Source organism: Electrona antarctica, assembly GCF_951216825.1.
Source record: "Electrona antarctica genome assembly, chromosome: 6".
NCBI classification, from domain to species: domain Eukaryota; kingdom Metazoa; phylum Chordata; class Actinopteri; order Myctophiformes; family Myctophidae; genus Electrona; species Electrona antarctica.
In genome coordinates, this window is record NC_136811.1 from 7,958,442 (window position 1) to 7,985,789 (window position 27,348).

The 27,348-nt window shown below is 42.6% G+C and overlaps 3 protein-coding genes across 3 annotated transcripts in view; 2 read left to right on the top strand and 1 right to left on the bottom strand.

The window, feature by feature from the left end:
• The window catches only part of LOC306924690 (E3 ubiquitin-protein ligase TRIM21-like), a 162,269-nt gene that overhangs the window by 45,418 nt on the left and 89,503 nt on the right, over nt 1-27,348 (bottom strand). The window lies entirely within an intron of this gene.
• mrs2 (magnesium transporter MRS2) overlaps nt 1-27,348 on the top strand; it is an 82,486-nt gene that overhangs the window by 40,673 nt on the left and 14,465 nt on the right. The window lies entirely within an intron of this gene.
• LOC306925512 (uncharacterized protein) lies at nt 43-24,586 on the top strand. The gene is made up of 5 exons (XM_079504374.1): nt 43-357; nt 21,015-21,183; nt 22,002-22,201; nt 23,025-23,286; nt 24,080-24,586. The coding sequence occupies exons 1-5, from the start codon at nt 298-300 to the stop codon at nt 24,241-24,243; spliced, it is 855 nt and encodes a 284-aa protein (XP_079360500.1). The 5' UTR covers nt 43-297; the 3' UTR covers nt 24,244-24,586.

Genomic DNA, 27,348 nt, shown 5'->3' on the forward strand with positions numbered 1-27,348 from the left:
ACGCGATGACGTCGTCGCCTGACGTCACCGCTCCCTAATTCCAGGCTGCAGTCACTGTGTGAAAAGAAAAGTTGGAACAGTGGAAACGGAAAAGCATCCGAGTGAGACAGTCTGTGAAACACACACTTCTACTGAACATCGCCATCCTCCATAACACTGAGAGCCACGTACGGGATCTGTACATTCAAGTTCAACCCCCGTCTCTTCTTCACATCTCACTTTAAAATTCATCGTCTTTGTAACAATTTGACAACTGGGAATTGTTGTACTTTAATAGTTTGAGGTGAAAACAAGATAATGATGGATCTTTGGATTGTTTTCGTGCTCGGTCTGGCCACGGCGTCTGTCAGTGACAAAGTAAGTTGTGATTTGTTTTTTCCACGCTCCTTGTGTTTTTCTATATTTCGTAAATGTGTTTTTAGACGTGCCATGGTTGGTTGCTGACTGACTTTATTGCTGCACAATATTATTATGCCGTTGTACTGTGATGACTGTCTGTGAAAAAAGGCTTTCCACGATATTTTTTGTAGTCCACGAAAATCTACTATATGTTTCACGTTTGGGGTTTTTGTACACTTTGTGATTATAGGTCTATTTGGCTTAAATTGGCTATATTTTGGATGTTTACACATTTCATATAGGAATCATTATTCCTTGATGAGTTGAGGGTATAAAGTATAAAAGGATCATGTTTAATTTGGACAAAAAGTTCAGCAGTGTTACAGAAGAACAAACACAATTCATCATCAAACCGTGTGTGTGTGTGTGTGTGTGTGTGTGTACACGCTGTACATACAGTCTCCATGACAGACAGACAGACCAACAAACACTAGTAGGCAAACCAACTGGACCAATCAAACGGGAGACTATATAGGCCTACCTTTTCTAACCATGTCTCCAATATTCTCTGCATGATGCCACAAAAAGGGACAATAAACAAAATATACAATTTATATTCCATGGCGTACATAAAGGTTATTTGATTGTGTTAACCATATTCACATACAGGTTGATCACATAATATCACACGGGCGAATACACTTTATTGCTGCATTTCATTAGCCTGTGTTGAAGTGCATCATCATTCACTAGCTATAGTGAATGTTACTTACCTCCAGGGTTAAGACCAGTTCAACTCTTGTATCAGTGGTTTTCATCTACGCCGCGGGGCTGGGAAACCAAAACCTCATTAGTACGGTTTATCATTCGCGATCTCTAGCCTGGGGGACAAGTTGCGACCCAGCCAGGGCAGGATAGCAGATAGATAGACCTTCACCTTTTACTGATCCCCCTTTCAAGGGGAAAATGCAGCCAGGTGGTGGATGGAGTTGAGAGATGCAACTAGTCAGGCAGCCGATAGGATTATTTTGTTGAGGTCAAAATGTGCTGACCTCATCACATTTCATCACATTTCATCACATTTGTGATGACTGCTATGGCCGTTCTTTGCCCAAGGAGTGTGTTTTGTGCAAAACGAATGCTTGGAAATAGATTCGGAATCATGAAAATCCCCTAGTTTGACATGTCACACATGCTCCTTAAAGCATAATGACATTTTTACCTTATAGGATGTTAATGGTAGGATCACATATAAACCCCTATAAAAATGTGCTCAATGTTGACAGCCGGTCAGCAAGTGGATTCATTAATAGACAATATTGTAGGCCAGGGTTCCCCAATGAATTTTCCTCAAGGGCAATATTTTGACTAGGGTACCAGGCTGGGGGCCTGAAAAAGTTTTTTTTTCTTTTTTATTCTTCCGCGGGCCGCAAGGGGGCGCTCCGCGGGCCGCAAATGGCCCACGGGCCGCCTATTGGGGAACCCTGTTGTAGGCCATAAAAAAAGACTACGGTGTATATACCAAATTTCCCACCCCACAAGCCCGGCTGCTGGACTAGTATAAAGTACAACGTTTATCGTCTTGTTGTCGTGCAGAACCCCCTCGTCTCCATATTTTAACTTTTTTTTTCTCCGTACACAACAATTGACAACATACAACACAGCGTGCATCAAAAGTAGCAGATCTGCAAGCTCGTTTTGAGTGATTGAACACTTAGCAGAAATAAAGCACAGGAAAGTACAGTTCAATCCAAGGTCTGCTAATAGAGGATTAACAACCCAAGAATGGCTTCTTTCCATTGGGGTCCTTCATATTCAATTCATCGCGCCGCATTTGAGCTTGGAAGATGTGGCCACTCTTGCCGTTTTTGAATTTGAACCCCGGAATCTGAACTGTTTTTATGGACATATGAGGTTTAACTTTCCACCCAACAGAGATGATATATATTTTTTTAAAGCAAGTAAAGCAGGAGTCATTAATCCAAGAACAGAGCAGGGTGCATGTGGGGCTTGGTTACAACATGGATCGTGATAATGTCTCCTGCATGGCACAAAGGACTGACCGAGGAGTCACACAGTCAGTGTGAGGAACGATGGGTGTGTGTGTGGGCTGAATGTGCTCCTAATCCCTGCAAGCTCATCATTTGGGTCGGCTGTGGCTCAGGAGGTAGAGCAGGTCGTCCAATGATCCGTGGGTCGGCGGTTCGAATCCTGGCTCCTCCTCCTCCTGTCCACGTGTCGATGTGTCCTTGGGCAAGACACTGAACCCCACATTGCCTCCAATGAGTCGGTCGGTGCTATCTCTGCCACCATTGGTGTGTGAATGTGGGAAGTGAGGACGCTGGCGTCGACTGTTCGCCGCTTCACCTCCCAATGTATGAATGAATGGACCATTTTAAAGCACTTTGAGCACTTGGAAAAGTGCTATAAAAATGGAATCCATTATTATTATTATTATTATTATTATTATAGAGGGGACGGGAGGGGTTCATCAGGATAGCATTCATCTTCCTTCTAGTTCTCGTCCTCCTCTCCATAACCACCTCCAAATGATTGTCCAGTCATCGGCAAAGCGATGGAGTGTATAGTATTATAATTTAAGCTCACGAGAAAGGAGAAGCCCTTCTAGGCTTACTTCAGGCACACTGTGTGTGCTACAGATTTCAATTAATCAAATAAAGCAATATTTTCCTTTCTCTTTAGTGTCTAAAGAGAAGGTTCACACACAGTCATATTTAAGTTTAGACTATAAATAAAATGGTAAATGGTGCATTTATATAGCACCTTTATCCAAGGCGCTTTACATAGATTGTGCATTTCATTCACCCATTCACACACACATTCACACACCGATGGCGGCGGAAACCGCATGCAAGGCACCAACCAGCACATCAGGAGCAATTAGGGGTTCAGTGTCTTGCTCAAGGACACTTCGACACTAACTCTGGGGGAGCCCGGGTTCGAACTGGCAACCTTGCGGTTCCCATCCAGCCACTCTACCCCTGAGCCACCGCCGCCCTGCAAAGTCAAATACTGTATGACTTTGCATTACCACACACGCCAGTGGTTCTCAAACTATTGAGACCCCCCCAAATTGATATACATTTTGCCACGGACCCCCATCTGAAAACATTTTGCCAGGGACCCCCTGTACTGTATGATCTGCTATTTTAATAGCCAATCTATAAATGGATAAAGTGGTTAGAATGATTGTGATGCTGTATTAACTGATTTTCCTGGGTCTCCCAAGGACCCCATAGGGCCTAGGGGGGCCCCCCGGTCCGGACCCCCTACTTTGAGAACCACTGCCACACAGTAGCCCGTGCTGGAACAGATTTATATTAATGTATATATTTGGGATATATATATATTTTGTGGGTATCCCATAATCACAAGTACCGAACAAAATGCAACAGATAAAATCATTGAGGGACAGAGAAAGCAATAAGATAATAATAATGACTTATTTCTTCTCTGGTTATTTCTCTGGTCTTGTTTCTCTATCAAGTGTTTGGTGGAAAGTTAGAAAACACCTGGACATGAATGGCCGCAGCGCCTAAAGCACTGCACGTTCTCCGCACGTTCTCCGCACGCTGTCATAAATATGTTTCCGTGGTGATTCATAGACTATAAACGTCTGAGCAGGGAAGTGTTGAGGGGAATGAGAGAGAAAGATAATCAGAGAGAGAGAGAGAGACTTAACCACTTACAAGCCCCAGCATCCGAATTGTGGTTGAAATCTTTAGCAGAAAATAGCAGATCGATCGGGTATTTCCAGCCAAAGAGTTCCCCCGCGATAACATAAAACGGAAAATGCACACTATTATAGAGCCCTGAGGGACTCCGCTCAACCCTACAGGGTTTAAGTGGTTAAAAGAAATGGAGAGAGAAAAAGAATCTCCAGAAATATGGACTCTTTTATTGGTGATTTATGGAGCTTGGAGGTTTGTGAATGGTAGAGATGTGTAACGTGAGCCGTCCCTTGGGGGAATGTGTGTGTGTGTGTGTGTGTGGAGTGAGAACCTGCAGCACGGCCAAGACCACAGAAACAGTGGCTCAGGGGGTAAGAGTGGCCCCGGTAGATAGGCTGGGTGGGAACCGAGAACCGCAAAGGTTCCCAGTTCGATCCCCCGGGCTCCCCCAGAGTTACTGTAGTGTAGTGTTGAAGTGTCCTTGAGCAAGACTCTGAAGCCGTAATTGCTCCCGATGAGCAGGTTGGTGCCTTGCATGGTTTCCTCTGGCATCGGTGTGTGAATGTATGGGTGAATGTATGTGTGAATGTATGGGTGAATGTACATGTATGGGTGAATATATGGGTGAATGTATGCGCTTTGGATAAAGGCACCATTTACACTGTTACTGTAACTATGAAAATTTAACATGTACTGTCTCGATTGAACTAGGGCTGCAACTAACGATTATTTTCATAATCGATTCGTCTGCCGATTATTTAAACGATTAATCTGATTATTACATGCACTTATTTAGCTATCACCTTAAAAATATATTTTAGGTTATTTTAGACATGTTCTAACTAACACAAAATATAATTCATTCAAAATTTCATTTGATTAGCTGCTGATTAGGCTGCTATTCAAATAAAAGAAAAACAAAATTAAAAATGAATTAAAGCAACTCGTGGTGTCTTTAGGCTTATTCTGACTGCATACATTTGATTAAAGAATAGCTACACATGTGTCAGTCTAGAAGGAACAGTACTCTTCTGAACTCAAATAGGTCATTTAAAAATAAATATTCAAGCCACATGTTTTGTTCTTGATACTATAATCGTTATGTGTCATATTTTGCTTTGCAGTCGCTACTGTGCAACTATCATCAGATTATAAGGGAAGAGAGATGGCTCACTCCTCTTTAGTTTAGTTGCACTTAACACTGGAAAAACTATGATAAATTGCAAAAAACTCTAGTGATTAGTTGCCGATTCGATTAATCGATTACTAAATTAGTTGACAACTAATTGAATAATCGATTCGATTACGATGAATCGATGAATCGTTGCAGCCCTAGATTGAACAGCACTGTGGCTCACCATCTGTTATTTTATTTGGCATAAATTTGGTCTGGGAATTTGCTGAATAATAATGTTGTTTTAGTTTAAATGCGGTCTCATCCTAGGCTGAAATTACTAATTGTTTCTTAATTTTAATTTAATTAGCTCCATAATACTTACTTGGTGGTTCCTTCCACTTTTTCCAGTGTGCCGCCACCCTCTTGTTTTTTTCAAGATTTCCTCTACAGTTTTCTCCCGTGTGCCGGCACCGCTACAAGGACTTTGGTGTGCGTTAGCTTCTTTGTACACAGTATTTGATTTTCCTTCCACTTTTTACCTTCTACAAATCTACACCGTGACCAAATCTCAGCTTGTAGATCTGCTTGCAGATGATGCAAGTATACTACTGTATATGTAATTAAAGAAGTGTAAAAATCAACGTAGCATAGCGTTTCGCAAACCTGTGGCTGGCCGTGGGACCACCGAAAGTGTGACGAAAGATGTTTTAATGAGTTCACAAAGAGTCACTTTTGAATGACGTACGCACAGACCACACGTTGCAGTTGTTGCATTCTAGCTAAATAAGTGTATTAACCTTCTAGATGTGTTGATGGGAGAGATGGGTGCGGGTTGGAGATGGTTTAGTTTACAGAGAGTGTAAAGTGTAAACACACACACTGACAACGTCAGTCTCTGTATCATTGATTTGAACTGTGTTCAGAGTAAAACCGCTGACTTTGTGATACTTTAAAACCGATACTTTTCACCTGTGACCCCAAAAGAGAAATTAGACATTCCCCCGGGACCCAAATTAGTGAAAATGGCAGATGTACAAGCTCACAACGTGGCGCTTCGCGCCACATTGTGAGCTTGTAGATCGGGTATTTTCACTATTTCGTAAAACATTTGTTTTCTAATTTATGGAATTTCTTAGATTAGATATTACTAATAATTGAATTTTGTTTTCAATTCATGTTTTTTTTGTTTCGGGAATGTTTTTGTAAATGTTTTGAAACAATAATACCGGTAATTAAAAACTAAATGTAGTAGACCCACAAATGGGTCCTGACCCAGTATTTGGGAACCAGTGCTTTAACCCATTTTGGGCGGGAACTCCTTTTGGTGTTTTAAAGCATTATGTTACACTTTAGCTATTGAAAAATAGCAGATCTACAAGCTCAAAATTATTATTTTGTAAAAAATAAAAAATATTTAGGACCATGTTCGAATTCGAATGCCCCCTGAAAGAAAGCAGCAAAAAACACTCATCTTTTACTTTCTCTAATAACAACCTAAAACATGAACCTTGGTTGAAAAAAACTAAAGTTGTCCTTTTAGCTTAACTTAAGTAGAACATCTGAGTAGGTTTTTTTCACCACTGCTGCTGACCCACTGGGGGAGTTTCACCATCACCATCGTTGACAGAGGACTGTCCCGTATGAGTCACACGTCTCCTCCTCCTCCTACACGGCCAGTGAGAAGAACACATTCCTCTGCACTAGTTTCCACATCGGCAGCACAACACAACACGTCCAACGTCACCAGGAATGTGTTCCGTCATGTATAGCTGGAGTGAAACCCCCCCCCCCCATCCTCCCCCCCCCCCCCCCCCCCCGCCAGACGAGAAATGGACAGCAGCGACTCATCGTCAGTCACACACGTCGCACACACGCAGTCAGTCAGTCAGTTCCGTTTCAAAATCACATTCTAGTATCGATATGAACGAACGGAGATCATGGAGTAGATGTACTGTAAAACTACTGAAAATTGGAGATAGTCCAGTAAAGTTAAAAAAAAAAACCTCAACATTGGGTCGTCTTATAATCAGAGTGGTCTTATATTCGGGACAATACGGTACCGGTATTATTGTTTCAAAACATTTTACAAAAACATTCCCGAAACAAAAGCTACAATTTTCATGAATTGAAAAATTCAATTCAGGAAGAAATCAAAGAAAAATCAAAGATTCCGTAAATTAGAAAACAAATATTTACGAAATGGCCGCTCTACTAGCTACAGTAGCTACAGTACTTACTTATAAGTACTATACCACTTATTTTCAACATTGTCACAACTATGTCATTAATATAATGCCTTTAGAGTTGTTGTGTGGAAATAATACAAAAGTCCCCCCTTCTGTTTGGCCTAGAACTGGAGGTGTGGAACTTGAGGTCATGTGATCATCAGTGACATCATCACCCCGCGTACTCTTTGGCCTGCAGAGTTTACACCGTAATTGGCCGCTGACCCCCATTTGAAAATATGTTGTTCCAGTGACCCCCCCCCCCCCAGAAGCAAAGATTTGAGTTGAAAACGTGCTATGAGCTTGTAGATCTGCTATAGCTAAAGTATAACATATGGTGGTATTCCCCTTGAAGTAAATGTACTTAGTTACTTTCCACCACTACGTGTGTGTGTGACTCATACAGGACAGGTCGTGTGTTGACAGTGATGGCGAAACCAACCAGGTGTGAGCTGTTAGATTGATTTATGACTGTGTCTGGTCGGACGCCATTGTGACTGTGACTGTATTGCTATTTTAAACACTAATAACCTGGTCGTGACCCCTTTTCTTTTTTGGGTGGGGGCAATGACATCACTGTAGGCATTGTGGGCTTGTAGGTGTGACGCCATCTTTGTATAATATAGGGTTTAAGTGGTTAAAAAAAAGTGTGTGTGTGTGTGTGTGTGTGTGTGTGTGTGTGTGTGTGTGTGTGTGTGTGTGTGTGTGTGTGTGTGTGTGTGTGTGTGTGTGTGTGTGTGTGTGTGTGTGTGTGTGTGTGTGTGTGTGTGTGTGTGTGTGTGTGTGTGTGTGTGTGTGTGTGTGTGTGTGTGAAAAATGAGCTTGTAGATCAGCTTTTTTTTGTAAATGGCATTCATAAAATCACAGTCGTAGAATATTGGATTGTCCTCACAACTTAAGTATAGTAACTCAAACATGTGTGTGTGGTGTCCATGTGAAACTGCTAGATGTGTAAGTAAACAGTGCTGTCCTCCTGGCTGGGCTGGGCTGCAGGGTGGAGGGTGGAGGGTGGAGGGCAGGCCTGTCCAGACAGGTCTCTGCTGTGGTGGGACAGTAAAACCTGAGCTTCCATTTCATCTTCTGGTGCGCTGAGGAGATGATGCAGCGGGAAGCACGTAAGCATACATACCACCGCTTTAGAAGCACGTATACATACTAGGGCATTAAGCAACTAAATCAAGTAAATCCACTAGTCGACCTTGTTGGTACTAGTTGACTAGTTGATAAGAAAAAGAAAAAAAAAGTTTATTTTTTTAATTTTTTATTTTTTTCCCGATTTTGTAGGCCTCAAGATCAGGTAGATTATAGTTATAGTCACCATGTACACAGTTTTTCAATGTACAAATATTTATTTCCCAAAAAAAAAAGGTTATTTAATTTATTTTATTTTTTACATAATAGGTAGTTAAACAACTAGTCGACTAGTAAACTAGGCAACTAGTCAACTAGTAAAAATTACTAGAAGTGAATGCCCGTATACATACATACCACCGCTTTAGAAGCACGTACGCATACATACCACCGCTTTAGAAGCACGTATACATACATACATACATACCACCGCTTTAGGAAATGTCACAAGCTAGCCCTTGAATGATGGTTTTCATTTTAGCCGGTCAGTCGATACTAGAAGAGATTTAATTTAGTCATCGCTCATGGAGAGAGAGAGACCCACCTTAACATTTATTTTCCATTTACTGTAAAAAAGAAGGAAACAAAAAGAAATCATTAACTGTAACCGGTTCAGTCAAAGTTTCATAATTTATTATGTATTGGTCAAACATGTTTAATAATTCTGTGTCATTGTGCGTGTGCGCAGACACACACACACACACACACACACACACCACACACACACAGAATCTTGTGCTCACAAGGTGACTTCCATCCATACATTCTTTGAATGTCTTTCTCCAAACCCCAACTTAACCCCCATAACAACAAACACCACCTTGAATGTAACCCCACCCTGCCCTAAACCCTGTCCACCCTTTACCCCACAGTACCTCTGCTACTGTAGTCCGTTGGTAAAGTGAGTCAAAGCAAACATTCCAGGAGACTGTCCTCCTCATTGTATCGTTGTGAGGACGTCTGGGAAGTGCTATAGATCCTGATCACACGCACGCATGCACACACAAACACACGTACGTACAGCTGTTCACTTAGTGTGTGCTTGATGATGACAGTTGTTAGAGCTCTTACGCAACGTGTGTGTGTGTGTGCACATGTGTGTGTGTGCGCGTATGTGTGTGTGTGGACCTTAGTAGGTCTAAAACACTGTAAAGGCCTATTCATTCATACACACAGTTTTAGGTGATAAAGTAAAACAAGAGAGATGTGTTGGGGTGAGCGGTGGCGAGTGGCTTATCACCGCGCCGTGACGTCATGTCGTCGTTTTCGTGCGGTCACCTTATCACCTAAACAACTGTAGTATGAATGGGCCTTCAGTCTACGAGGTCATAAGGGGCTAGCCGGGTAAAACACAGGATTCACAGTTCATGCCTTTTAATGAGTTGTTCAGTCCGTGACTGCAGCTGCCTTCCGTCTTAAATCCTGTTCCGGGGTAGGACTGGACTGGAGGCATCATCGCACCTCCCGGTTCCATCCATCGCTGGCTTCACGTTGAACCCCGGCCTAAACCGCTTCCGTCGTGCAGGTCGGTCGCCTTCACCACCGTCTGCGCGAATGGAAGCCGCATCACCACATGAAGCCGCCGCAGTCTGAAAACGCACCTCTTCAGACTCCATCTTAGCCCATAGCACTTGCCGTAGTACTTGACCTAGCCTCGACCTCCTACAGGCGTATGAAAAGGCTCAACTTATGTATCTTAGATAGCATTTTTATGTAGACTTAGAGAGCAGTTTATGTAGACTTATAGTGCAGTTTATGTAGACTTATAGTGCAGTTTATGTAGACTTATAGCATTTTTATGTAAACATAGAACTGTATGGTATATTTATGCATAGTTTAATTTATATAGATTTTCCACTGTTACGCTAATAGCTCTTAGCTTATGTATGATTCATGATAACTACTTTGTATGTATTACCATGCTTTTTTATTCTTTGTTGTTGCTTAATGTAAATCGCTCTGGATTAAGAGCGTCTGCTAAATGCCTAAATTGTCAAATCGAAGCCTAGCGTCCTATTCCGGTGCAAACGTTCAACAAAACTTGCCGATACAAGCTCGCATCGCGTTGTGAGCTTGCACTGTAGATCAGGTCTGTTCAGCGAAGAGATATATGGTCTAGACTGGGGGAAGAAAGCAGGCGGCCACGCCGGCCAGGGCCAAGTATAAACCCTTGGGGAGCGTTGGTCATCTTAGTATAGAGTTTAAGTGCAAGCACTATTAAAGCACTGTTTAAATGCAGGATGTGATGGTTGAATTGAATTATGATCGTTAATCCTGGCTTTTGATGGGATTTTATTTTAACCCATTTTGGGCGGGAACCCCTTTTGGTGTTAGCATTATGTTATGCTTTAGCTATTGGAAAAATAGCAGATCTACAAGCTCATAGCGTGCCACCGAGTGGCGCGCTACGAGCTTGTAGGTCTGCTATTTTTGAAAAATCGAAGAACCACCGACATAGAAACATAGCTTTTTCAGAAAACTGTCAGGATGTAGAAGACATTTTTAGAATCTGATCTCACGTCAAAATGGGTTAATATAAGTCTCTGTGTAGTGCAGTTTCTTGGCCAGGAGGTTGATGGGTTCTCTGTTCTGTGGAATCTATTGCAGCGAGTTTGTAGTTGACAATAGAGACGGATGTGCATGTGTGGAATGCCCCAAACTCTTGAAAGCTGCACAGCTCTCTGAGAGAGAGACTGAAATACTCATGACATGGCAGTGGCTCAGACTTGTCTTCTAGTTCTACTGGATCTCTTCTCCACTAATTTCGTCCCTGACATGTTAGTCTAGTTGTCTATTTGTTAAAGAAATTGCTGTATATTTGAGTAATAGTTTTAGTCATCATAGCATAGTTTTCATTTAGTTTATATTTGGTGTTCGTCTGTGGGGAAAAAAGGTAGTCGACGAACATTTTTCGTCATAGTTTTAGTCAACGAAATCAACGCTGGAACTCGGTTCAACTCGGTTCAACTAATTGTCCCAACTAGTCACGGTGAGATTGTGCGGTGTGAGATTCAGCACCTTTTCTTAAAAAGTCGAGTCATGTTTGTTGGTGCCTTGTTGTCCGTATATATGCGATGGGAAACACGGTTCTCCTGGCGAACCAAACAACCAAAACCAACCATTCATATTATCACGTACGCCACCAAAGCAACCTTCTCATTATGGCGTGTGTCCGCCCCAGTCAGCCTACAGCTACTTCTGCAGCTTCCCAGGCTGCTGTGTGTGCGTGCGTGCGTGCGTGCGTGCGTGCGTGCGTGACGTGACGTGTGTGTGTGTGTGTGTGTGTGTGGTGACAGTCTGGCGGCAGAGGGACGCCTTACTGGATCAGTGTGTTAGGAATAGGATTCATTTCAAACCAAGCGGACCGATGACATGACTCGTGTCGCATACCGTATGACTATTCTTGCATGACACCGCTGTGTGATGAATGATGATATATATATATAAAATAGGCCTTAACCCATTTAGACCTGCGGACGATTCTTCAAATGCTTTCTAAATCCTGACAGTTTTCTGAAGAACCTCATGTTTCTGTCAGTCCTCAAACTATTTCATGTCAATGACCCCAAAAAATTTGATGTATTTGGCCTCCAACCCTCATGTCAAAATATGGTTTTTCAGGGACCCTGTAGAAGCAAAGATTTGAGTTAAAAACGTTTGCTCTGAAAGAATATATATTCCAAGTTTGCGCCACATTTTCACAATCTTTCAAAAATAGCAGATCTACATGAAGCTCGTAGCGCTATGAGCTTGTAGACCTGCTATTTTTCAATAGCTAAAGTATAACATAACACCAAAAGGGGTTCCCGCCCAGAATGGTTTAAGCCGCTAAATGATTTGCTGATATACAGTCGGTGTACAGTATAAACATATTGTTGCTGCCGGACATACAACTCTTTATCTCCATCCATATTAAATTTTTTGTGGGTCATTTATTTTTACGTAAATGAACGGCCTACTTCATCACGCGTCACACAAGTATAGCAGATCCACAAGCTCGAGTTTGTCTATCTGCCATTTTTGTATTTGCATCCTGAAAAGTCACAATGTTGGTCATATGATTGATAGACACCGCTGTATACATTACGTCGTATATACATTTTTAAGTGCTTGTTGGTTATTCGATTCATTGATTTGAAAAGGTCATTCATTGATACAATAAATTGGTAAAGAAAGAAAATAAAGAAAGACTTTGTTCATCGTAGCAATGACTTTCACCTCTACCTTCTATTGCAGTGTGTGGATGACGGATGTCGAGCTATTTCTTACACGTACGAGACTTGAAATATCTTCTTACGTAATCCAGAAAAGGCCTTTTAACCCATTCAAGGATGGGAAGGGAACCCCTTTTGGTGTTTTAAGCATTACGTTATACTTTAGCTATTGAAAAATAGCAGATCTACAAGCTCGTAGCACGGCACCGAGTGCCGTGCTACGAGCTTGTATAGGTCTGGGGTTCGGCGGCCAATTACATGTATTTTTAGGGGGCCTTGACATGAAAATGTTTGAGAACGACTGACATTTTTCAGAAAACTGTTAGAAGACATAATTTTGTAGAATCGTCCTCATGTCTAAATCGGTTAAAAGAACGCTTGTAAGAATGTTATCTGATTTGTGTTTCTCCAAACAAACCGTCCCCGTGTGGTGTGACGCTGCAGAGCGGATCAGGGCAGAGGGTCACATGTATGTTATTCTCTCTTGTGTGTTTATCTCCAGTCAGATTGACACAGCCCGTCTTTTACTGTCTGACTTTTATTTATTGTTTATCCTTTTCCTCTTCCCTCCTTGCAGTCTTCCCTCCTGGCACTTTTACACACACACTGTGACACACACACACACACACACTGCCTACTAGTCCACAGCCAAGAGAGACTGCTACTCTGGTGGAGAAGATTTATGGTGTGTGTGCGTGTGTGTTTTACTATACTTGTGAGGACCAAATGTCCCCACGGTTAAAAATGGCAAAAATTGTCATTCATAAAACCGCTGTCCTGAAATGTTGATGTCCTCACAAGTCTAGTAATACAAACCTGTGTGAGCGTGTGCTTGGGGTGTGCGTGTGGTGTGTGTGTGCACGTGAAGCGTGTGCATGGGGTGTGCGTGTGGTGTGTGTGTGCACGTGCTCACGGCTGCCAACTCATCTCTGACACGGGTGAACGTACGTATATGGTTATGTGGTGTTTAGACTAACTAGATGGTGTGTTTAGGGCTGTTCCTGCCCTTTTAAAAGGCATACGGGCATTACGGGGCACAGTTTTAACAACAAGCATAAACTACTCCACTTGTCTGGTGGACACGGTGCGCTGATTCGACCAATTTGCTCTTTTTGCGAGATCCAAGAGAGGTTTATTTACTGGGTACTGTGCTGCATACATATTTTTGACTGAGCTTCAAAGACTGTGGATTTTTTTTTTTTTGGGCGGAAAAACTGTTTACAGATCATGAAAGTCAAGATGGGATTTAAAACGTGTTGCGGGGAGTGTTGGCTGGGAGGAGTCGAAGAGGCTCTACGTCCTCCCGGTGGAGGCTCCTTACTGCCAGGCGAGCCAGTAGGATGCAACAGCACAAGTGACAACACGGAAATGTGTGCGGGGAGGAATCAATTGTCATATTAACGACTAAATTGGGGGAGAAAAGGGGGGGTAAAAAACAATACAATTGGGGTGTTTGTATTTTGTATTCCCTGCTCTTCTATTGAGACATTTCGATCGTGTCAAAGGTCATGTCTCACCCAGATACGAGATCTGACACGGTCAAAAATCGATTTATCTCCCGAGAAAGCAGGCCAGGCTCTATGGTAAAAACTGCGCTGGTAGTATAGGCCTGGGCCGTGGCTCAGCGGTCCAGGCACCTTGGCTGGTAATCCAGCCTGGCAGTGTGCCGCGGGTTCGACTCCCGATCCCGACGGCCTTTTGCTGCATGTCACCCCCCCCCCCCCCCATCTCTCTCCCCATGTCCTGTCAGCCTACTGTCTGTCCCTCCATAAAAAATATTAAATAAAGGCGAAAGCCACAAAACAATTGAGCTGGTAATTAGCTCAACCGGGTTCAAATCTGGTGTTTAACCCATTTGGGTGGGAAGTGGGAACCCCTTTTGGTGTTAGCATTATGTTATGCTTATTGAAAAATAGCAGATCTACAAGCTCATAGCGCGCCACTTGGTGGCGCGCTACGAGCTTGTAGGTCTGCTATTTTTGAAAAATCGAAGAACGACTGACATAGAAACATAGCTTTTTCAGAAAACTGTCAGGATATAGAAGACATTTTTAGAATCTGATCTCAGGTCAAAATGGGTTAAGAGAAATGTTGCATACTGTAGTTCTGCTTTAATTAAGGGAAGGTATAACATCTCTAGAGCCAGTGTTTTCGCATGAATATTATTATAACATCGATAGTTAACATATTCCCCCCAAATAGGAATGCCAGAGTTAATGTGGTGAAGTTAATATCATTCCTATGAACCGACTGCAAAAGCCATACTTCCACTGAATGGCTCTTCACTTGGTACTGGACGTAATAATGGACATTTAATATGTTACAGGAAAGACACGCACGAACATCCCCACTCTTCCCTTCTGAACACCTGTGTTATTGGAGCAGTCTCTCTCTCTCTCTCTCTCCCCCTCTCTCTCTCTCCCCTCTCTCTCTCAAACCATGTATCTCCATATTATTTCAACTTTTTATGTTTTTCGTAAATCAATGTCCTACTACTTCATCCAACTACAGTGTCACTCAAAAGTAGCAAAAGTTTTTTTTTGTAACATTTTGTAAAAGTAAACCTAGTTAAGTCTGTCCGTGTGTTTTTAATAAATAGTGAACCAATGAAAAGAGCTTGTTACTAAATAATAACTACATTGGATCCATTGGAAGACATTTATACTTTGTCTGTTCAAAGATTGCAGATCCACACGCTCACATGTGCGTCTCTTTCTGTCGCGTATAATATAACATATTTTTTCCCGTAGATCTTCTCTTCTGGGTGTTCCGTGGCGCAAAAACGTGTGTTTCAACCACTGACTTGGAGGGGGGTTCCTTACGGGTCCATTTGGTTTCATTTCACACACTCAAGAGTCCCATTCTGAATCGAGCCTGAGGAAAGGTCGCGAGACCGTCCGAAACGTTGCTCTCTTTAAAAAAATAAATGCTCTTGAACCTTAGCAAGTGGCGGTGCGCGGGTGTCCCTTCTTTCTCCTACACTCTCAAGAGTTAAATTATTGTTAAACATCTACATTACTTAATTTACAAGAAGTCTATACAATTTAGAGAGTGTAGAAGAATGTAGAACAGGTTTGCCTGTTTGCCAGTATCTCTCTGCCACATCAATACAGCATGGAATCGTGGACAAAGTCTTATCCGACGACGACAAAATAGTCTACGTTTTGGGTCTTGAGAGGCTACGGGCTCCATTTTCGTCACGGCTAAACCCCTTATCCCTAAACTTCTTTGCCTTTTTTTTTACTATTTTGAAAAACATTTTTGAATAGTTCAACTAGCCGATCTACATTGACACGTTGTGAGCTTGTAGACTGGCCATTTTAACTATTCAAAAATGTTTAGCAAAATAGTAACAAAAAAAGGCAAAGAAGTTCAGGGATAAGGGGTTTAGCGGTGACGAAAATGGAGCCCTTAATCTCATCAATAATGGTGGTCAGTGTGGCTCAAATGCCGAATAATTAATGGACCCTTGATATGAAAAGGGTTGAAAACCACTGAGACAGATTCTTTTTTTCCATTTCAGTTTTTGCACATACAAGGTTTTTCGCCCCGCCGACAGCTCAGACGCTTTGCCCCCCCTCTCCCCCTCCCCTCCCCCCTCTCCCCCTCTCCCCCTCCCCTCCCCCCCGCTCTCTGCACCTGTGTTAACCCATTTAGACCGGAGCTCGATTCTACAAATGTCTTCTAAATCCTGACAGTTTTCTGGAAAAAAAACCTATGTTTCTATATCAGTCGTTCTCCACCTTTTTCACGTCAAGGACCCCCAGAATTATCTGATTTTTGACCACAGACCCCCATCTGAAAAATAATTTTATGTTGTTCCTGGGAGGGACCGAACCATCCCCCAGAAGCAAAGATTTGAGTTCAAAAACGTCCGCTCTGAAAGAATATATATATATTCAAAGATTCAAGGCGCATTTTCACGATTTTTAAAAAAAATAGCAGACCTACAAGGCCTATTGTAGATCTGCTATTTTTCAATAGATAAAGCATAACATAATGTTTTTTCTAACACCTAAAGGGTGTTCCCGCCCCGTAGGGGTTAATAGCAGCGTGCTCCTCATACCAGACATACCTGAGGTCTCAATGGGCTGCATTGAGTCTCACAGTAAACATCTGCAGCTTCCTCGTCTCCGTCTCCGCTCTGGATTCATTTCACACGCTTCACTTTCTCCCTCATCGATGTCCCGAGCTCAGCTGTCCCTTCCTTCCCTTAACCGTGGCGATCCATTTTTGTATGTATTTATTTGTTTATTTTCACTGTAGGAGAAAACCTTCGCACACCTAGAAATCAGGCGTCGTATAATGCACAGGTGCGTAGGCCAGTGGACATCAGTGAAAGCAATAGAATACACCCCGCACACCGTGTATTTGCACGCTACACGAGCATTTTCTTATTTAATGAAGCAACGTTTCGGTCCCTCCGGTCCTTCGTTGCTTCGTTAAATATGAAAATACTCATGTACCGAGCGGGGTGTATTCTATTGCTTTCAGCATTGGCTATTTAAAAATAGCAGATACAGGGGTTGACCCACTTAAGGTCTCAGAGGCTGTACTTGGCTGTGTCGGGCAAGTACAAGTCATTTTTCCACTTTTCCCAAAGTTCATGGCTACTTGCCTGAAAAGTAAGAGACATGGCCAAAGCATTTCCGGGGGTCCCCAGGCCAAAACCTTGAGAACCCCTGCTTTGTGTGTGTGTGTGTGTGTGTGTGTGTGTGTGTGTGTGTGTGTGTGTGTGTGTGTGTGTGTGTGTGTGTGTGTGTGTGTGTGTGTGTGTGTGTGTGTGTGTGTGTGTGTGTGTGTGTGTGTGTGTGTGTGTGTGTGTGTGTGTGTGTGTGTGTGTGTGTGTGTGTGTGTGTGTGTGTGTGTGTGTGTGTGTGTGTGTGTGTGTGTGGTGTCTTTGAAGCGTCCCCCATCAGACATCCTCTCTGCTTAGCTTCACAAAATGACTGTCACAGCTCTTCAAAATAAATCAACGTGAAAGAATCAATGCACACTCCATTTGCAGTCGTAGGCCTAAATGGGAGTAGTGAATGCACGCACACACACACACACACACACACACACACACACACACCCTCTCTTTCTCTCTCCGACTCCTTTCCCCCCCTCCCCCTTTTTAAGATTTTCTTTGGAGGAACATCTGTCTTATTATTAGACGCTTAGATTCAGACACCTACAGTATGCAATCTCATTCTGTGAAGAATCGTGCAGTAGATCTGCTATTTTTCAATAGCTAAAGTATAGCATAATGCTTAAAACACCAAAAGGGGTTAATAGACAGTAAAGAGAGACAGAGTTTCAGCTTTTCAAAATGTTATATTGGACTGTAAAGAAAGAAAGAGATACAGAGACAGTTATATCTTTTCAAAACCTTATTGGACAGTAAACAGAGAGAGAGATACAGAGACTAGAGGCTTTCCAACGCTTTATTGACAGTACAGTAAAGCAGGGGTTCTCAACGTTTTTGGCCGGGGACCCCCGAAAATGCTTTGGCAACGTCTCGGGACCCCCGCCCCGCCCCCTCCCGACCCCCAATATAAATTGACTGCTACAATAACCTTAAACCATTTTGGGCGGGAACCCCTTTTGGTGTTTTAAGCATTGTTATAATTTAGCTATTTAAAAATAGCAGATCTACAAGCTCATAGCGCGCCACCGAGTGGCGCGCTATGAGCTTGTAGGTCTGCTATTTTTGAAAAATCGTGAATTTAAAAAAAAAAATTAATTTGGGGACGCCCTAAAATAATTTGGCGACCCCCCCAAGGGGTCGCGACCCACGGGTTGAGAACCCCTGCAGTAAAGAGAGAGAGATGGGGAGGAGAGCGTTTCCGCTTTTCAAAGCTTTTATACCTTTTTTGAGCATTTCAAAGCCAGCTCCTAAGCCTCCTATTCCAGGGGTTCTCAACCCGTGGGTCGCGACCCCTCGGGGGGTCGCCAAATTATTTTAGGGGGTCCCCAAATTATTTTTTAAAAAAAGGGTTTTTTTTAATTTTATTTTCACGATTTTTCAAAAATAGCAGACCTACAAGCTCATAGCGCGCCACTCGGTGGCGCGCTATGAGCTTGTAGATCTGCTATTTTTCAATAGCTAAATTATAACGATGCTTAAAACATCAAAAGGGGTTCCCGCCCAAAATGGTTTAAGGTTATTGTAGCAGTCAATTTATATTGGGGGTCGGGAGGGGTGGGGCGGGGGTCCCGAGACATTGCCAAAGCATTTCCGGGGGTCCCCGGCCAAAAACGTTGAGAACCCCTGTCCTATTCCACATGACTTCTGATCCGAAAAGTCTCATTACATTCAAGGTGATCATGTATATGTCTGCATAGTAGGGCATTCACTTCTAGTCATTTTTACTAGTTGACTAGTTGCCTAGTTTACTAGTCGACTAGTAAAGCTTTGTCATTGGTCGGAAAAAAACCCGGTCGCAATGACTAACCAATCAGGAAGCAGTCGTGCAAATCGACCAATGACAAAGCTTCTAGGAAAATCTTTGAATGCAGATTGTGGCCCACAGAGACTACTCTTTTTTTGGGAGCGTTCTACCCATTGCTGGCTGTCTGAATACCGAAAAAAGAAAAAGGTCATTAATTTTTTTTGACATATTATTGCTTATAGCAGCTTTAACTGCCTATTATGTAAAACATCTTTTTTTTGGAAATAAATATTTGTACATAAAAAACTGTGTACATTGGTGACTATAACTAATCTACCTGATCTTGAGGCCTACAAAATCGGGGATTTATTTTCTTCTTTTTGAGTGGTGCAAACCACTCCAACAACCAGCTTTGTCTGTATCTATGTGTCTATGTATGTGTGTACCTGTATGTGTGTGTACCTGTACGTGGGACCCAAAAAAATGAGCATGGTTACTATGGTCCCTGACATTACGTCAGACCACAGCTGATCAGGCTATATAAGACCTTGCACCACTCAGTTCACACGGGTGTGATTTTTTTCTTAGCAACTAGTACCAACAAGGTCGACTAGTGGATTTACTAGTCGACTAGTTGAATAGTCAACTAGTTGCTTAAAGGGGAAAACCACCCATTTTCAACATTTTACTATGTCATTAATATACCTTAGAGCTGTTGTGTGGAAATAATAAAAAAAAGTCCCCCCATTCTGTGTTTCCTAGAACTGTAAGTATGAAAAAAATCATTAACATGGTGAAACACATCTTGATGATGTCATCAAGATGTGTTTCACCATGTTAATGATTTTTTTCAGACCTCTAGTTCTAGGAAACACAGAATGGGGGGACTTTTTATTATTTCCACACAACAGCTCTAAGGTATATTAATGACATAGTAAAATGTTGAAAATGAGTGGAATGCCCCTTTAATGCCCTATAGCTAGTTAGCATAGCATCTATCAGATGACACAAGGAGAGAGAGGAGTGCTAGAGTGGAGTCTAAATAGGTGGGTTTTCAAAGTGCGGTGGAAAAAAACGGGGAGTGAGTCTGCAGTTTCTTCTGACTGCCACTTAAAAAGTAGAGTTTATTGGACACGACGACACCGCTCGGGAGCCAAGAGGGAGAAGGAAAAAGAGTCTAGGATGTGTGGAGCGTTGGCCAGGGTGCTTTTATTTAGAGAAGGGACAAACGCACTTCCCTTACATGTTTCTAGAAACTGAAGATGTAAGCCAGAGCTCCAAAAGTGGAACGTTAATTATGAATTGAGTGGACAAAACTATACCTATATTAAATTGTTTATAGGATTAATATAATATATGATGATAACCCTTCCACAGTAGTAGCTTTTTAATATTTTCTATTTTTTTTATATTTTCCTATCTAATGCCTCATTTGCATATACAAATAAAATTAGTATTTAATACAATAAATCATTGTCTTCATGTAAGTAATCAACTGGGGAAGTTTCATGGTGATAACAATTTTATATAGGTATGTTTTTTTTCCGATAATTAACGTTCCAATTTTGGAGCTCTGGCTCATGGACTAAGAACCAAAAATAACTGAACCGGTTCCCATGGTGGAAAGGGGGTCAGAGACCCTTACAGGTCTGTAACTCTGAAATAAAAAAATACCCCGGTATGGTAAATGTATAGCAGACGTGAAGTCCACATACCAGCTCTGACCGTGTGATAAAGAATGACTGTTCTGGAATCGTTTCCAAATGTGATGAAGCCGATTCCTGATTCCTCAACGTTGGAGCCGGCCGGTTCCTCTATGATTCCTCTGGTTCCGGATCCAGACCCTATAGTTTTAGAACTTTGATGTGACTTCACCCGTACATTAATGTGTTTTTCCGTTGACCTCTCTCTCTCTCCAGCTCCTGGTGTCGTCCCAGTCGCCCGTCCCCTCGTCCCAGTCGCCCGTCCCCTCGTCCCAGGCAGATGACCTGTACCTGGAGGGACATCCGTCGGGGGACCTCCCCGTGGACGACGAAGGCGACGACGACGACATCGCTTCGGGGTCCGGGGATTTCTCAGGGGATTTCTGTAAGACATCCATCCTTTCATTTATTTTTATTTATTTCATTTCATTACTGATTTGTTTCCCAGCAAGACACATGAAAGAACATTTAAAAGGTAAAAGGATTTATTAAAAAAAACTAAATAAAAACACAGGGATGATCTGTCCCTTATAATAATAATAATAAATAACACAATCCAGAGTTATATACATATATAATCATATACTGTATAGATAAGATGCGTGTGTACAGTATATGATTTATTAATCAAACGCTTGTCCATAGATACATATACAAACCTATTCTCAGTATGTATATTACTGATTTTCCCATAACCACTTAAACCCTAGCCTCGGAAACCCAGGCGTTTTTATTTCCAGGAAGGAAAAAAAAAAGTCTGGGACCGAGTCCACTTCAATTCGGCATAGTGGCGCAAACGTTGATCATTCTCTGCTGATTTCTGATCGTCTGCACCTTTGTTAAATTGACGCACACACACACACCCGTACACACACACACACTCCTATCTCTCTCTGTCGCTCTAATTAATTAGTCTCATGTCGCGCAGCTGCGTCTAGATTCTCCCGGCGGATCCTGCCGGGAGCTGCCTATGCCATAGAAAGCACAGGTGGAGCCCAGGCTACTTAAACCCATAATTAGTCGAACAACACAAACAGAAAATTGCTGATCTACAAGCTCTCAACGCGCCACATTGCAGCACGTTTTGAACTTGTAGATTAGCTGTTTTTCCCCTGTTTTTCATTTTGAGGTGACAATGGTTTGATGGTTGATGTTGGAGAGCCTAGGATCCTGATTTTGGCTCTTCCTTCCTCCCCTCATCAGTCCACCATGACGTAACGCTGACAGACCCGAAGGTCCTGTTCGACATCTTTGAGGTGACGCCCGCCCGCCCCGCCGTGACACAGAGCACTCCTTCAAACCCACCAACCACGGTCGAGGAGGACCGCCGGGATCCTCCAACCACAGCGGAGGACTCCGTGACGTCATCGGATGTATTTCCAGAGAAGGAGGAAGACTCAGAGGTAAACCATAAAACACCAGAGACACTAGTCCTTAACCCATTTTGACCTGGGAACGATTCTATGAATGTCTTCTACATCCTGACAGTTTTCTGAAAAAGCTATGTTTCTATGTCAGTCGTTCTTCGATTTTTCAAAAATAGCAGACCTACAAGCTCGTAGCGCGCCACTCGGTGGCGCGCTATGAGCTTGTAGATCTGCTATTTTTCAACAGCTAAAGCATAACATAATGCTAACACCAAAAGGGGTTCCCGCCCAAAATGGGTTAATAAGGACCTTTCCCTGTGCAACCCTTGAGACAGTTTGCTGCATTAACTACCGGTTATACAGCACGCAGGGCAGTGGTTCCCAAACGTTTCAGGTCGAGACCCAAAAAAAAAGCCAAATCCATTTGGCTCCATTTGAAAATAAAACATTGGAGAACCACTAGTGTACTAGTGTATTCATAATGTAGTAAATTCAGTAAGTGTCATATTCTGCAGAAGTCCTCGAGACTTGACATTCAGTAATCAGTGTGGTTGCCTATATAGACAGGCAGACTAGTGTAAGGATGTAAGGATATAATCCCGACGATATGAATCGATTTATTGATCGATTTTCATTTATTCATTTATTTGACGATACAGGGCCAGGCAATGCGTTCCTCGGCCACGCGCGCACAGACGGCTTTAAACCACCCAATGATGGGAAGCACATAATTTCCGATTAATTACGATTAGTTATGAACTGTTGAGTTTAACCGATTTCTTAACGCCGATTAATCAATTAACTATTAACATCCCTAGTCCAGCTCGTCATATCTTTGTTTCTCTTGGCTCTGTGCCAGGTGGTCCCGGCAGCAGGCGAGCCCACGGCAGACTGGTCTGATGGCGCCGCCACCAGTCCCACCTCTGCCAGCCCGCCTCCTCCTCCTCCTCGTACCAGTGAGATAGTTCCGAGCCGAGAGGCCGGAGGTGAAGGCGTGCTGATCAAAAAAGAAGATGGCGTGCAGCTGGAAGGAGGCGCAGGCGGCAGAATGCTGGACCTGGAAACTCCGGAGGAAGGCGTGACGTCGGAGAGCCTGTGGGAGAGGACTGAAGTCCTGGCAGGTAAAAGTCACATCTTTTTGTTTTACCTTCAAAGACAAACGATGTCGCACATCCTCCGTCTGTTAGTGCTGAGCCAAAATGCAAAAAAACTTGTAACTCACTTTAAAATGCTTTTAAAAGTATTTTATCCAGCAACAGCATAACAAAAACCCAGAAACTTTAACTTGACTAAGACAGCTTTTTTTTTTTTTTTACTTTACAATAGAAAATATCACATTTCTTATTTCAAAATTTGATTTTTATTGTTTCAATTGAAAAAGAACAAAACGACAACAAAACCAAAACAAAGTTTCAAGCCTTTTTCAACAATCTTCCAGCTCTTGTACAGGCTCAACGCATCTCGACCGTGAACCGTTGTTGATCATCTATTCACGGTGCTGTTTGTCTATTTCTTGTATAAAAACTGTCGTACAACAAAGTATACATCAGACTTAAAAGGTTTAGTCTCGCTGCAAATTCAGATCGTTTTTCCACCAATTTAAAAAAAAATCACAGCATGTTCTAGCGTCGCTGCGTTCCGTGCACAGGTGCCCTCAAGAAACGTGCACGGGTTGTCCTAGAATTATCCATTTGAAAGACACAGACGGTAGTATTACATCATCCCATAGGAATGCATGACGTGGGTTTCCCCCCCCCCCCCCCCCCCCCCAGGCTCGACGTGTCCCGGGAACCCTGTTAAAAAATGGTGAAGCAAACAGCGCCATCCAGCGTCAATAAAACAAAACTGAGGTAAATCATGTTTGGCAGCCATTGTGTTAACACTGTTGTGTGTTTTTGTGCCCTGTGTTTCCAGCGATCATAGCGTGCGGAGTGGTGGCCTTCCTCTGCGCGCTCTGCCTCTTCCTCCTCCTCGCCTACCGGATGAAGAAGAAGGACGAAGGCAGCTACGACCTGGGCGTGACCAAAGTGCCCCCGACGGCCTATCAGAAGGCGCCCACCAAGGAGTTCTACGCCTGAACAGAGTTAGTTAGACCAAAAACGGGCGACTGACTCCTCTCCGTTCTTCTCAGGACCTTTTTTTGACATCTGAAGATGAACTCCTCTCATTAGAAGCCAAAAAAACCTCACCCCCCTTCCCTTCTCTTCTTTAATCTTCTCCCCTCCTCTCGTCTCGTCTCCTCCGTCTTTGCGAAGGAGGAGGACACAACAAACCAAAGCCACAGTCATGCTTTACAATGAAGAAAAAAAAAAAAAAAAATCAAAGTTGAGAAACTCCAGATCTCTGTGACCATCTATTCTACAAACAACCACACAGACAAAGGATCATCTCAACGCGACGTCTCCGGTGCCAATGACATTACGCGGCTCAGTTTCGACGTGCCAAAAAAAAAAAAAAAAAAAAAAAAAACCCCACCAAAACAACTCTCATATTACTTATCCCAAATGTTTCCCCCACTCTTCATTTAAGGGTATTGAGAACATTGTGTTTACTGTGGCACCAAAAGCTGAGCTGTGCTGGGCTGGTGCTGTGCTGTGTTGTGTCGTGCTGGGCTGGACCTGGTTCCACATTCCAGACAAAATAGGGTTGATGTTACTGTCCTGTGTGACAGAGAGCTGGACGCCGGGCGGGTCAACAGCCCCCGAGGGAAGGCGCCGGCTGAAACTTACCAAAGAGAGATGGACACGTGGAAGAGCTTTAACACAAAAAAAGGTACGATAAGAGATTGTTATCACACAAAGGAGCTCCGTAGTCACCACATGAACCCTAACGTACCTCCATTCTGCATTTGGCAAAACAAACAGAAGATCTACAGACTCGCAGCACATTGTAACGCAACGTGTTGTGAGCTTGTAGATCAGCTATTTGGTGTAGAGGGGGGGGGGGAAGGGGACTAGAACTAGGACTGGCCAACTGAATAATATAGGGTTTAAGTGGTTAAAATAGTTCATATATATATATATTTCTTTCCCCATTTATTTGAGGTCAAACTGTCTGTTATTTTTGTTAGCTTGCCTTATTACATTTCATGTTTAAATATTTAGAAAAAGTCATGTTTTTCCTTTGTTTTGTAATGTGTTGTTTTCTATGCTGATATGTGTTTAAATGCCGGTACGTATTCCTAAGGAACATTTTGTTGTATCTTTCTTTGTTTTTTGCAGAATGACTTTCCAATAGTGTTTTAGTATTCAAAAAGATATGTTTATAGGCATTTCCTCGATGCATTTTGTTATTTTCCTTACTCAGAAGAAATTGTATTATTTTTCATGTCATATTTTATTGATACTATTGTTGTATCCATTGAATTGGTCTGTCAATCTGTCCTAAATTAGTGGTCTGAGTAAATGTCTGGTCCATCCAAAGTAATTCACCCTTTGTCAGCCTTCTGATTGGTCCCTGACTGATTAACCAGCAGGCTCTTTCTGCCCTGGTTCCGCCTTCTTCATGTTGAATTAGCTAAAACTTCATCTTTGGGAAAAAAAACTAAAAACAAACATGATATGCTGAGTCACCATGCTGCACCTGTGATGTACGTGCACAGAATATCAATACGAAGCAACTGAAAAACATGTTATTTCAATGGTAGTGGACGGAGAGAGAGGATTTTTGTCCAACCGCGAAACTGCAACCAATGGGTGCGAAGAGGGGCACAACCACGGGCGGGACTTGACAAAGGGTGAATTCTCTCATGTGGGACATGAGTTCCTGGCTGCGTACTAAAGCAGGGGTCCTTGAAGGGATCCCAGGTGGTCCCCAGCTAAATGATGGAGAGTTGGTAACCAAATACACCCTTATACTGTAGATCTTTAACCCATTTTGACCTGAGATCAGATTCTAAAAATGTCTTCTACATCCTGACAGTTTTCTGAAAAAGCTATGTTTCTATGTCAGTGGTTCTTAGATTTTTCAAAAAATAGCAGACCTACAAGCACGCTACGAGCTTGTAGATCTGCTATTTTTCAATAGCTAAAGCATAACATAATGCTAACACCAAAAGGGGTTCCCGCCCAAAATGGGTTAACTCTTGAGAGCATAAAGAATGAAACCCATTTGGTTTCATTTTTCGTGCTAAATCACTGTTAAACAGGACGTAAAATAATTGTTATTTTTGATCGTTTGCCTGCTGTCTCTCCTTATGGTACCAATATCAATACAGCGTGGAATTGTGGACACAAATCATATCCAACGAGAACAACATATTCTTTAGTTTTGGGTCTGAGAGGCTAAATCTCATTCTCAAAATGGTGGTCCGACCGTGACTCAAATGTTGAATAAATAATGGACCTTGATATGAAAACGGTTGAAAACCACTGGTCTAAGGCCTCAATCAGACCTTTGCAGCATTGCTGCATGCTTGTTGTATGAATGCTGTGAGTGTCATGGCCGCCCAAATGCATTTCCAATGGAAGTCACATGGTTTGAGGACTACATTTTGGACTACATTTTGTATGGCTTTCGGCTGTGTTTCAACTGCGCCCCTCCCCCTCATACAACACAAGTGTTGTGTCAGACCATGTGACTCCCATTGGAAATGCATTGGGGCAAGCTGTGTCACACCCTTTGTATACAGCAAGCATACAGCAATCTGTTGTAAAGGTCTGAGTGAGGCCTAAAAGTGTTGCCATTCTAGAAATCCCGTTACACGTATCACCTATTGTAAAAAACGAGTATATTCTCTAAACGCTTCCTTCCAGGGGTGCTAAGCAAAAGCAGCGACAACGACAACAACAAGCGGCACCAAGTGAGACCTCTGCAAATTCATGTCTACAAGTGTAGCCAAGGTCGATCACTATAATCCAAACGCCTCTAGATGACCCAAAGTGACCGATGTTTTTTGGACCTGAACCAAAGCACATTCCTTTTGTGTGAGTTTGTGTGTCCTACTGTGAAGTGTACACATGGCTATTGTGGTTTTGAGTGTGGATTTAACCCATTCTGGGCGGGAACCCCTCGTGGGTGTTTCAAGCATTACGTTACACTTTAGCTATTGGAAAAATAGCAGATCTACAAGCTCATAGCGCGGCACCGAGTGCCGCGCTATGAACTTGTAGATCTGCTATTTTTTTTAAATCGTGAAAATGTGGCGCAAATCTTTTAAATATATATTCTTTCAGAGCAAACGT